Source organism: Phascolarctos cinereus, unplaced genomic scaffold (assembly GCF_003287225.1).
Source record: "Phascolarctos cinereus isolate Bilbo 61053 unplaced genomic scaffold, phaCin_HiC Scaffold_1;HRSCAF=81, whole genome shotgun sequence".
Classification (NCBI taxonomy): domain Eukaryota; kingdom Metazoa; phylum Chordata; class Mammalia; order Diprotodontia; family Phascolarctidae; genus Phascolarctos; species Phascolarctos cinereus.
The window spans coordinates 44,385,572-44,397,742 of NW_027555514.1; the positions used below are offsets into that span (position 1 = coordinate 44,385,572).

The 12,171-nt window shown below is 40.2% G+C and overlaps 1 protein-coding gene across 14 annotated transcripts in view; it reads right to left on the reverse strand.

Moving 5' to 3' along the window:
* The window catches only part of ULK4 (unc-51 like kinase 4), a 651,508-nt gene that overhangs the window by 463,127 nt on the left and 176,210 nt on the right, over positions 1-12,171 (reverse strand). For all 14 annotated transcript variants that reach the window (XM_078151680.1, XM_020987361.2, XM_078151694.1 and 11 more), the window contains one exon: positions 10,907-11,034. In XM_078151680.1, the coding sequence (XP_078007806.1) occupies positions 10,907-11,034 (128 nt within the window). The remainder of the gene's footprint in view (positions 1-10,906; positions 11,035-12,171) is intronic.

A 12,171-nucleotide genomic window follows, 5' to 3' on the forward strand; every position in this document is an offset into this window, starting at 1 on the left:
TTCAAAGTTTGGAGGGCTGGAGGGCAGAGTACCAAACCCCTCCTAAAGCCTTCCTTTACAGAGGGCAAAAACTGGAGTCGGTTCACCCCAGTTTGCATCTGCTGCCTGTCCTGGTTTCACCTCCAGGGAACAATATGTTCCTTCCGGGGCAAGTTCATCCCTTCCTAAATTCACCGCCATGCTGCTAACTCAAGCCTCGACTGACCCCACTGCCTCAGCCTCATCTGCCCATGACTGGAGGGCTGGAGGGTGAAGTACCAAATTCCTTCCAACGCCTTCCTTTACAGCAGAAACTGGACTCAGCTCACTTCACTTTGCAAATGCTGCCCGGCCCGTGCCAGAGTCCTGTGGAACAAGATGCCCCCAGGATGGATACCCTCTCATGTCCTTCCCCCACCTCCACCTGGTCCAGCTCCTTTTGTGAACTGCCTCCTCCTATTAGATTCTAAGCTCCTTGAAGGCAGATTGGATTGGAAGCTCCTAAAGACTTTTTTTTTTCTTATTTGTATCCCCCATTGCTTAGCACAGTGACTGGCACATAATAGGCACTTAATGTTTACTGAATTGAATTTTTCACAATACGCACGAAGTAAATTGAGTACTTCTGAAAAGTACCAATTTGAGATGCCTAGAGACTTGCTAGAATACTTTTAAGAAAAGTTCCAATAAAACAAGCATTTATTTATTAAACACCTCCTGCCAGAGCAGTGCTCAGCAAGAAGGGAAGCACAAAGATTGGATATAAAACAGTCTCTGCCTTTAAGGAGATTACAATTTGTTAAGGAGATAACACAAACACACAGCTATAATAAAATGACAAAATTACATATTAACCATATTGCAGTTACCCCAAAAAAGTGACATAGGAGTTTGGGGGGAGGGAGAGGAAGGCCATTTACCAATTGGAGAGGATTGAGAGAAACTTCTGGGAGAAGGGGGCATTTTTGATAGTTTGCAAAGACTGAAAAAGTGAAGAGAATAAAGGTGCATTTAGCACATAACATAAGAATCTGGAAAAAGACATTGATTATAAGGGTTCCAGCTTATGTTGGGGAGGCACAGAATGGTTCAATTTGGGAGTAACATGAGATACGGTAATGATGTCAGGTTGGGAGAGGGACCTTGGATGCCAAGTTACAGAAGGAGATACTATGTTAATGATCTTAATAAAGGAAATTAATAACAAATAATTTACTATACCTATGAAGTACACTGATCCCCTTGAGCAAAGTTCAATAAGTACTCACATATAGTTCTGCCATGGGCATCTAAGCTAAAGTGCTTAGCTTAGCTCTTGGCACACAATAGGTATTTAATAAATGCTTATTAATACCCTTTCCCTTAAAAAAAATCAAACAACCAAAAAACCTTTAGTATCCAGAGAGTCAAACAGAAGGTGAGAATAAACCACGGCACAGCATTTTAGGGTGTATCATGAAGCAGAGAGGAAAGCAAGATGACCACCCAAAGACAGATACCTCTCACTTTTCCCAAATTTCTCTATGGCATTACAAAGGTAAGGCTGAAGTGAGCTGGTAGCATTCCAGTTCCTAACCACAGGATGACATATTCCTCATCCCATTACCTACCCTCACCCTATTTCAAATCACCCATTTCCTTTCTATCATTGCATGACACATCTTTATGTATTTTCTCATCTCTTACTTTCTCTGCTTCAAACACATCAAATATTCATGGTGTTAATGGTAAGAAAAATTCTACCAAATTCAACGTCGCCTGGTTCAGCAAAGTGTACATGAATTCCAGTTCTCTGCAGGGAAATAATACTCTGTCCTTTCTTCTCTTTCCTTTGGAAGGACAATGGAGCTTCTTGTGTATCGGTTGACTTCAGCCCTGAGTTTACTTCACACTCACAGCTATGTGCCATAATTTTTAAAGAACTGTAAAATTGCAATAGCAATTCACTCAGAGCTTCATGGCAGTATTAATCTTGATACCTTGGTTCAAATAAAAATCCTGTCCAAACTCCAACAGAACAACATTTATCTTGACAATGGCTATCTACGCAACCCTGCCTTGGGCCACTTATTATCTGGCTACTGCTTCATCTGATCCAATTAATTCAGGCTGAACTCTTCCTAGTATCGATTGTCTTTCATCAGATATTATAGGGCAAAAGCAAAATAATTTTTTCAGTACATACTGACTGTCCATTTTTCCTAGCTTGAACAAAATATTATTAAAGAGAACCTTTATAGAGTATAAAACAGCCGCTTACAATAAGATCTTTGTAAGTTTATTCCAACATTAAGGCAAGCAAATTTGTTTCTAGAAATCCAAGTTATCCACTTTAAAGCTATCCAGGGTATTGCTCAATTTCAATACTCCCAAAGAATTTTGGTAGCTTTTCCTCAAGGCAAGAACTACTCTTGAATAGCTAAAGATACCAATGCAGACCTGTTAACACATGAGAAAAAAGCCATTGTTTTCTGCTGGGATAAATAAAAGGCCTCTGGGCTACATGATATTATAAAAGTAGCTAGATCCCAATATAATGTCCCGTTTCTTCATGTTCTCCCTCCCACTGTCTCCATTTTACATAATGAGCTCCAGTGAGCTATGTTAGTAGAAATCAACTTTATTGACAATGAAAATATTAGTTACTAAAAGAATTCACATGCTGTGCAAGAAAATCATAATAATATGTGGAGAGAAACATTTAGTTGTAGCTTCCATAAAGAATTTAAAACTGCTCTAAGATAAAAATGAAAATGACATTCCTTGTGTACTATGGGACTGTGTCCAATTACAAATGTCATAACTAAAACTACATAATAATCTTAGGAAACCTCTAAGAATGTGGCCTTTCTCCCTTGGCTCCCTCTTCCCCACTAGTCCTGCCACTCCTCAGGGGGCTTTTTGAACTCTAACATGTGCTTCTGTTCATCTTCCCCTCATGCTTCCTTCTTGCCCATATGAATTGCTTTGGTTCATGGAATTTCTTATGATCCTGTTTTCTTCTTCATCTATTACACATTCCCTCATTCAGCTGTGTTCTACAGAGCCCCTAGTCTTGATCTTTATCTCTCTAAGACCTAGCACACAGCCAATACATACTAAGTGCCTACAAGCTGCAAGGCACTTTGTAAGTGACACAAATAAATAGAATATATGGTTTTTGTTGTTGTTCAGTCATTTCAGTTGGGTCTGACTCTTTGTGACTCCATTGTGGGGTTTTCTTGGCAGAGATGATGGAGTGGTTTGCCATTTTCTTCTCCAGTTCATTTTACAGGTGAGGAACTGAGGCAAACAGGGTTCAGTGACTTGCCCAGGGTCATACAGCTAGTAAGTATCTGAGGTCAGATTTAAACTCATGAAGATTCCAAGCCCAGTGCTCGATCTACTATACAAGAAACATATAATCTAGTTGGGGAGATTAAAATTCACACACATAATCCAATGTGAGCTTCTTCAATTCCCTCTCTATACTTCCTCCCTCTAATGGTTCTCCTATTATCTTGGCTTCAACTATCACTTCAATGTGGCTGACCAGAAAATCTCTGTCTCCTGCCTTGGCCTCTCACTCCTTTTTCAATCCTGCATTTCCGAGCACCTACAAAACACTATGTGTGAATGTCTCACCATTATCTCAAGCAGGCTCACTTTCCATCCATCCCACGTCCATCAGTGACAAGACTATCATTCATTCTGCATCTTTCACCTGAATTCATGGAGAATCTATCACCAAGTCCAATTGTTTCTTCATTTGAAAAGTTTTGCATCTATTCATTCTTTCTGATTGCCCCAGTCACAACTCTCCCATGATTGCACTTCTAGAAGACAACAACCTCCCCAGTAGTCTTCTTGCCTCCATGTCCTCTTCCCCAACTTCATGTGCCTCTCAGATTAATCTTGCAGCTCCTTTCCTCAAGAATATACAATGATCCTATACTGATTGCATTAAATCCCATTTCTTCTAGATGGCTTGAGATCTCACACTTTTTTGTAGTATGCCTCAAAGCAAACTCTGCTCCAGCCAGGTCAGTCATCCCACTATCCTCCACACTAATGGATTCTGCCTTCTGTGTCTCTGATTGCTTTGTTGGTAGATACCAACCCTAATCCATAATGATCTTTTTGTCTCCAATCCATTACTTAACTAAATTCTGCTCCATCTTTCAGGCCTTGGGCTCAAGTCTCATTTTCTTCATGAGGCCTTCCCCATGAGGCACAGCCAAGGTGGCGGAGTGAAAGCACAGCCTTGCTTGAGCTCTCCCCCAAACCCCTCCAAAAACTCATAAAAAAATGGCTCTACACAAATTCTACAGCAGCAGAAGCCACAAAAAGACAGAGTGAAACAAATCTCCAGCCCAAGACAACCTGGATGGTTGACTAGAAAGGTCTATCATGCCAGGCTGGGAGACAAACGCAGTTCCACGTGGGTGTGCAGGCAAAACAGAACTAAATGAACCTGAAGCAGGCCTCAGGGGAGTGAATCATGGGCAGCTGTGGCAGTTTCCAGACTTCTCAACCCACAAATGCCAAAGACAATTTAGAAGGTCAGGAGGAAAAGTCTGACTGTGGTAAGAGAGAAGCTCGGTCCCTTACACAGTCCCCTTACACAGAGCTTCTGGCCCACAGACTGAGGGGGAATCGGATGGCTGATCAGAGGGGCATTAGAGGGATCTCTTTGCCAGTGCTTGGATCTGGGTCACAATTCAGAAGGGCGGTCCTGGGGTGAGGAGGAGCGCTGGTGTGGTAGAGTCTGTAATGGTGGTGAAGAAGGAATCTTCCTCCCAGTACCAAGGCAGAAAAGAGTGCTTGTGGTCACTCACAGACCAGAGCACAGGCCAGGAAAGGAGTAAACACCTCACCCTTGATCATAGCACCTTAGAAGAACTGAAAATTTACAGGTCCCTAGAAGTATCTCTGAAAATAGCTGTACAAAACCCCTGAAGCTTGGGACACTACATTCTCCACACTGGAAGCAGACCCCTACCTTAACAAAGCGTTTAAAACTCAAGTAATTGGCTGGGATCATGAGCAAACTGTCCAAAAAAACAGTCAGACCACAGAATCTAACTTTGGTGACAAAGAAGATCAAAATATACAACCAGAACAAGACAACAAAGTCAAAAAGTCCTACCTCCAAAGCCTCCAAGAAAAATATGAATCAGTCCCAGGCCATGGAAGAGCTCAAAAAGGATTTTGAGAAGCAAGTAAAAGAAGTAGAGGGAAAATTGGGAAGAGAAATGAGAGTGATGCAAGAAAATCATGAAAAACAAATCAACAGCTTGCTAAAGGAGACCCAAAAAATAAAAAATAGAGTAACCCAAATGGCAAAAGAGGTCCAAAAAGCCAATAAGGAGAAGAATGTCTTAAAAAGCAGAATTGACCAAATGGAAAAGGAAGTCCAAAAGCTCACTGAAGAAAATACTTTCTTAAAAATTAGAATGGAGCAAATAGAAGCTAGTGACTTTATGAGAAATCAAGCCATTGTAAAACAAAACCAAAAGAATGAAAAAATAGAAGACAGTGTGAAATATCTCACTGGAAAAACAACTGACCTGGAAAATAGATCCAGGAGAGAGAATTTAAAAATTATTGGACTACCTGAAAGCCATGATAAAAAAAAAAGAGCCTAGACATCATCTTTCAAGAAATTATCAAGGAAAACTGACCTGATATTTTAGAACCAGAGAGCAAAATAAAAATGGAAAGAATCCACCAATTACCTTCTGAAAAAGATCCCGAAAGGAAAACTCCTAGGAGTATCATAGCCAAATTCCACAGTTCCCAGGTCAAGGAGAAAATATTGCAAGCAGCCAGAAAAAAACAATTCCAGTATTGTGGAAAAACAATCAGGATAACACAGGATTTAGCAGCTTCTACATTAAAGGACCACAGCGCTTGGAATATGATATTCTAGAGGGCAAAGGAGACAAGATTACAGCCAAGAATCACCTAGGTAGCAAAACTGAGTATAATCCTTCTGGGGGGAAAAGTAGACATTCATTGAAACAGAGGACTTTCAAGCATTCTTGATGAAAATACCAGAGCTGAATAGAAAATTCGACTTTCAGATACAAGACTCAAGAGAAGCATGAAAAGGTAAACAGGAAAGAGAAATCATAAGGGACTTATTAAGGTTGAACTGTTTACATTCCTACATGGAAAGATGATATTTGTAGCTCATGAGACCTTTGTCAGCATTGGGGTAGTTGCAGGGAAAAAAAAATTACATGTATAGATAGATTGATACATAGAGGGCACAGAGTGAGTTGAAGATGAATGGGTGATATCTGGAGAATAAAATTAAAGGGTGAGAGAGGATTATACTGGGAGAAGGAGAAAGGGAGAGGTAGAATGGGGTAAATTATCTCACATGAAACAGACAAGAAAAGGCTTTAACAGTGGAGGGGAAACGGGGGAAGTGAGAGGGAATGAGTGAATCTTACTCTCATCAGATTTGGCTTAAGAAGGGAATATCATACATACTCAATTGGGTATGGAAATCTATCTTACCCTACAGGAAAATAGAGGAGAAAGGGATAAGAGAGCAGAAGGATGATAGAGGGGAGGGGAGATTGGGAGAGGGGGTAATCAGAAGCAAACACTCCTAAGGAGGGACAGGGTCAAAAGAGAAAATAGAATAAATGGGGGGGCGGCACAGGATGAAGGAAAATATAGTTAGTTTTTCACAACATGACTTTTATGGAAGTGTTTTGCATGACTACACACGTATAACCCGTATCAAGTTGCTTGCCTTCTCAATGAGTGTGAGTGTGTAGGGAGAGAGGGAGAAAATTTGGAAAATTGTTTTCACATGCAACTGGGAAATAAGATATAGAAATCTAACCTGCCCTATAGGAAAATAGAAGGGGAAGAGGATAAAAGGGTGGGGGGGGGGATAGAAGGGAGGGCAGATTAGGAGAAAGGGTATTCAGAATGCACTCCATTTTGGGGTGGGGAAGGGACAAGATGGGGAGAAAATCTGGAACTCAAAAGCTTGTGGAAGTGAATGTTGAAAACTAAAAATAAATAAATTAACAATAAAAAAATAAAAATAAAGTAGGGTGGGAGAGCCTCACATGTTTTTCTTTAAAGGATTAAAGTTGTCCTTCCATAGATTAAAACTAACCGTGATTATTATGATGTGCTCAAGAAAATCCCTTTAAGTACAAAATGGAAATAATTTTGATGAGTGGAAAGAATGTAAGAAATATATCTACAAGATATATTTTCAAGAGCTAGAAAAGATTGTTGAAAAGCAATTTTCAGGTCTATCAATAATTTTTTTTCCTGACCTCCTCAAATTTTCAAGCCTGACTATTTAACTTTAACTGTACTGACTTTAGTGATACCCTTTTTCACCCTTTTTCAAAATGACAGATGGTTTTTCTCCAACCATTTCCAACAAACATTTCTTGGGCAAACACCCTTCTTTGATCAAAGCTAAGCTTCTCCTATCACTGAAGCCCACAAGGATGGCAATGCTAAAGATTCCAAGAGAGCACAGGGGTGATTATCAGGCATTTCATTTCAGTTTCTAAGAAAACTCACATAGTGAACTCTGAGGGTTCATCCACTAAAAGGATGATCGTATGTAGTGAGCCAGAAGACCCTATTTTATCACCTACCATGTTCAATGTATGTATGAAGTCATTTAGAGAAATAGTCAGGCATTTGGGGGCCATCATATCTTTTTTATCTGACTCTGACAGCTCAATCTCACCACCTGTCCACCGCCTGACAGATCTGGGGGCTGAGATCACACAAAACTGGTTGAGATTCAACCCATAAAAGGCAAAAGTGATGCTGGTGGACAGGAAGCAATAAGTGCATAATGAGGCGAGTCCTACATTTAAGGCTTCATCTCTCACGCAGCCTCATAGTTCTCTGAGATTCCTAGCTGCTTCTGGAGTTTTCAGGGGCAGGAAGAGAGAAGTATTTTTCTATATATGTTTATCACAGACTGTGGCACCTTCTTCCAGCAGGAGTGTTGCCACTTTTCTAAATGCCTTTCTTTCTAGCCTCCAGGTGGGATTTCCACAAAGCATTTGAGATGCAGTATGCCCAAGACCAGGCAGGCTATGATGGAAAACACGACTTCACAGGCAGCAATAATGTACCTGTTTTCTATTGTTTGCACTGTGCTATTTGACATTTGCTTCTGAATATAACTACAAGGGCGAATTTGAATTTATAAACACTAATAAAATAATAAAGAAGCCACAGATCCATGCCCATTTCTTTCGTGTGTGTGTGTGTGTGTGTGTGTGTGTGTGTGTGTGTTCTCTTAATAATAACTATTGTACTCCCATTCATAGTTGCTGTGTTGTCAATTTATGGAGGTAAAGAAAAAGTACTTTCTACAGAGAACCAAATCTCTGCCACCTGAATACTCCAAAGATCTAAATTTTGGTTACTTTACGTGATGGTAGAAGATCTTTCTGGTTAAGCTGCACTAAAGCAAGGTGATGGGAATAGTGCTATGCAGCTTTCTTCTTAAGTCTTAATCATCAGGGCTGCAAAATCTTCAGCAATGCTTCAGCTAATGTGATATTTAAAACAGCCTCAAGGTATAAGTATAAAAAATAAGACATTTCTTCTAGAAATGCAAATGATTTAATCTCCACTGCAGAGAAGAATAACTCAAAATTCTCTATCTACTCTTAAATATAACCCTCAATGACAAGTGATTTGGTTCAGAATAATATTATTACATCTCATTAAATGTTAAGAATAGGGCCTTGAATGCAATCTATCAGTGCCTCCCTGTTTTCTACATCTCCCATTCCCAAAACTCTTACGTGAGTTTCCCTGACTCTCCTTGACCCTAGGCTCCATCCAGATCCCCACAGACCTTAAACGTAGCCCCACTTATTCTCCCTGAGTACAGATCATTCCATGTGATTACTTAACATCCTCTTCTCTCCCAGCCCTAGATCACCTTATACCACAAGCATTTGACATTTCTTAGTCATAGATTTAAAATACCAAAAACTGAGGTGAAGGGGAGGGAAAAGAACTATCCGATTGTGAAAAGGGAGGGAAAAGACAGCTTTATTGAAAACTCATTTGCAGCCACTAACAATTAACCACATAAAAAACAAATGAAAGATGCCAATAAGTTGTTCTAATGGAAGATCACAGAAAACACCAACATGGCTTCATCAAGAACAAGTCACGCAAGAGTAAATTCATTTCTTTCCAGATGGTATTACTAAATTATTAGATGAGGAGAATGCTGTGTATGTAGGTTACCTAGGTTTTAGCAAAACTTTTGATAAAGTATCTTGTACTATTCTTGTAGAGATGATGAAGACATATGGATTAGGCAATAATAATACTGGATGGATTCAGAACAAGGTGGATGAACAGACTCAAAGAGCAGTTGTTAATGGTTCAGTAAGAATGTGGCAAGGGGTCTCAAGTGGAGAGCTTGGGGATCTGTGCTTAGCCCCAAGAGGTTGAACAGATGGTATGTGTTAACAGATGTGATAGCATTTTCAACAAAATGGCTGATGTCCCAAAGCTATGAGGGACAGCTAACACATTGAATAAGAGGGTCAGGGTCCAAAAGGATTTTGATAGGATAAAGCACAGGACTCAACCTAATGAGATAAAATTCAATAGGGATAAATGTAAAGTCTTGAACTTGGGTACAAAAAAATTATCTCCATCAATATAATATGGGAAAGGCACAGATAGGTAGAAGTTGTTTTGAAAAGAATCTGGGAGGGTTGATGGCCAGGCCAACATGAGGCAGTAGCTAACGTGATAGTGGGCTACATTGCTCCCAGGAATAGGAAGGCAATGGGCCTGCCGTCCTCTATGCTCTTAATATCCCACCTGGAGAACTGTGCCTAGTTCTAGGCAGCATGGTTTAGAGAGGACTTAGAGGAAGGCAATCAAGATGGCAACAGGCCTTGGGCCCATGACACACAAGAACTGGTTCAAGGATCTGGGCATGGTGAGCGTGGAGAAGAAAAGCCTGAAGGGGGCCATGATAGTTATCTTCAAGTATCTGAAGGGATGCCGTCAGAAGAGAAATCAGATAAAAGAAGGAGTAGCAATAATAGGAATAAGTTGGAAAGAAACAAAGCGTGGCTTGATATCAGGAGACTTTTCTTAATAACTAGAGCTTGCAAATAGTACAGTAGGAGGTAGTGAAAGGTGGTAGGCTTCCCCTCCTCAGAGTTCTGGATGAGCACTCATTTAGTATGGCGTGCACAATGGTGATTCTCTTGGTGGTAAGGCTGGACTGGATGGCTACTGAGGTCCAACTCTCAAGTTCTTTGTATAAGTCTTACATTTCAGTATACAATGAGCATCTTGGTGTTCTTGGCCTACATTCTCTACATCTAAGGTAATTTCAGGGTGTTGGGGTGGGTGGGCTTCTAACATAGACCTTGCAATATATCTAAAGTAAGTACTCAGACACATTCCAAGCCACTGGGCCAACGCCAAAACTCCCAGGATGTATCCATTGGAGTTTTTATGTTCCAGAGCGTAAGATATACAATCTAGGCGTTTAGCTGGCAGTCATCATAATAAACTGGGCACACGTAAAAGTGGCCAGTGCAATGAGACTCCTCAAATCTCACTAACGGCAACATTCCAGGCTCTTATTGCTGTCCCCAGGGCTTACTCAGGGAGTTCTCCACCATGTCTGCCATTTCCCAGGACTTTCCCCAGTGCCAAAGGAGCTAACTTATGATCCCAACACATTATAGAGTACTGAATGTCTAGAAAAAACTGGTTTTCTAGTACTATGTGCATTACCTGAAGGCTCTAAAGTCTGTGGAATAATTCAATCCCAAGGCCCACTCTAAAAAATAGATATCAAATCATCAATGTCAAATGTCTTGATTGCTATAATGACTGTCACAACTACCAACTGAAATTTACTGAAGCAATTCTTGCAGGGGAGAAGTCTTACCTTGCTTGGCAACTTAGAAGCAACATCTCTCGATTATGAAGCAAAACATACAGAAGGACCAGAAAAGCTTTTGCTCGAATGGAAGTTGAAGGACTGTCAAACAGACGGATAACGGTGGTAACAAAGTCCTAAAGAAGAGAGATGAAAATTATGGAGAAAATAAAAAATTGATATTCTTTCAGTTGGAATAGTGTTGATTATCAAGAAAAAGATTATAGAGGAGTAAAGGCTGGGTTCAAATTTATTGGTACAGTCACTGAATGAAATCTTTGGGCAAAATAGATGATGCTCCCATTTTAGCAGGGCCTTCGGAGCTGGAGAAATTTAGTGAAAATAGTGAGATGCAAAATACCTTACACAGACATCTGCACTGAAGGGCACTTCACTTGTTCTTTTGGAGTGACTGCCCAACCCTGGGTGACAATATATTACTCTTTCTTCAAAAAAATGAATTTTTGGAGCTCTAAGTACTCATCCCTCAAAAACCTGTCTTTCTTATTGTTCTTATGAAGTTCTTATGCAAACTTTTATTTATTTATTTTTTTGTGAAGAAGCACAATGAAGAGAGAGCCTCTAAGGAAGCTTCTAGTCCATCTGAAATCAAAATCTATGTCTACATCTGGAAAAGTTATTTTCATTGCTCTCATAAGCCCAGTCCACTGGGCACCCAATGACAAACAGATCTAAGATGCAGTGTACTGAAAACTCACATGGGTGACATACTGGGCTTTAAAAAAATTAAAAATCAAAAGACTATTTGGCCTTGGAAATATTTTCCTTTAAAAGGAAAATTGAGCTGGCCCATTCTTCCATTACCACTTCTGTCCTTCTGATTACCAATGTCTTTCTGAGGCCTTTTCCATGCACAAATACTCCATTCTTGAAATGTTCTTTCCATAGCTTTCATGACACTGGATTTTCCTACTTCTCTTCCAACTTCTCTGACTTCCTTCTCTTTTTCCTCCTTCTCCCCCCTTACTCTGACTAATGCTCTAAGCACACTCTATTTCCAGTTCTTTGCCCTTTCTCTGATATTCATTTTGAGAGTTGTTCCTTTCTTACAGCCTTAATCTCTAAGCTAATAACTCCCATATTGACATCTACGGACATGACTTGTCTAGTCCCTATGTTTCCAAATGTCTATAGGCCATCAACACTGATATAAATCATAACCCAAGGGAACCTAGGATTCCCTGAGGGAAGGGACTATTTTGCTTAGTACTGTGCATGGCACAAAGTAAGGATCTAATACATGGTTTCCATTC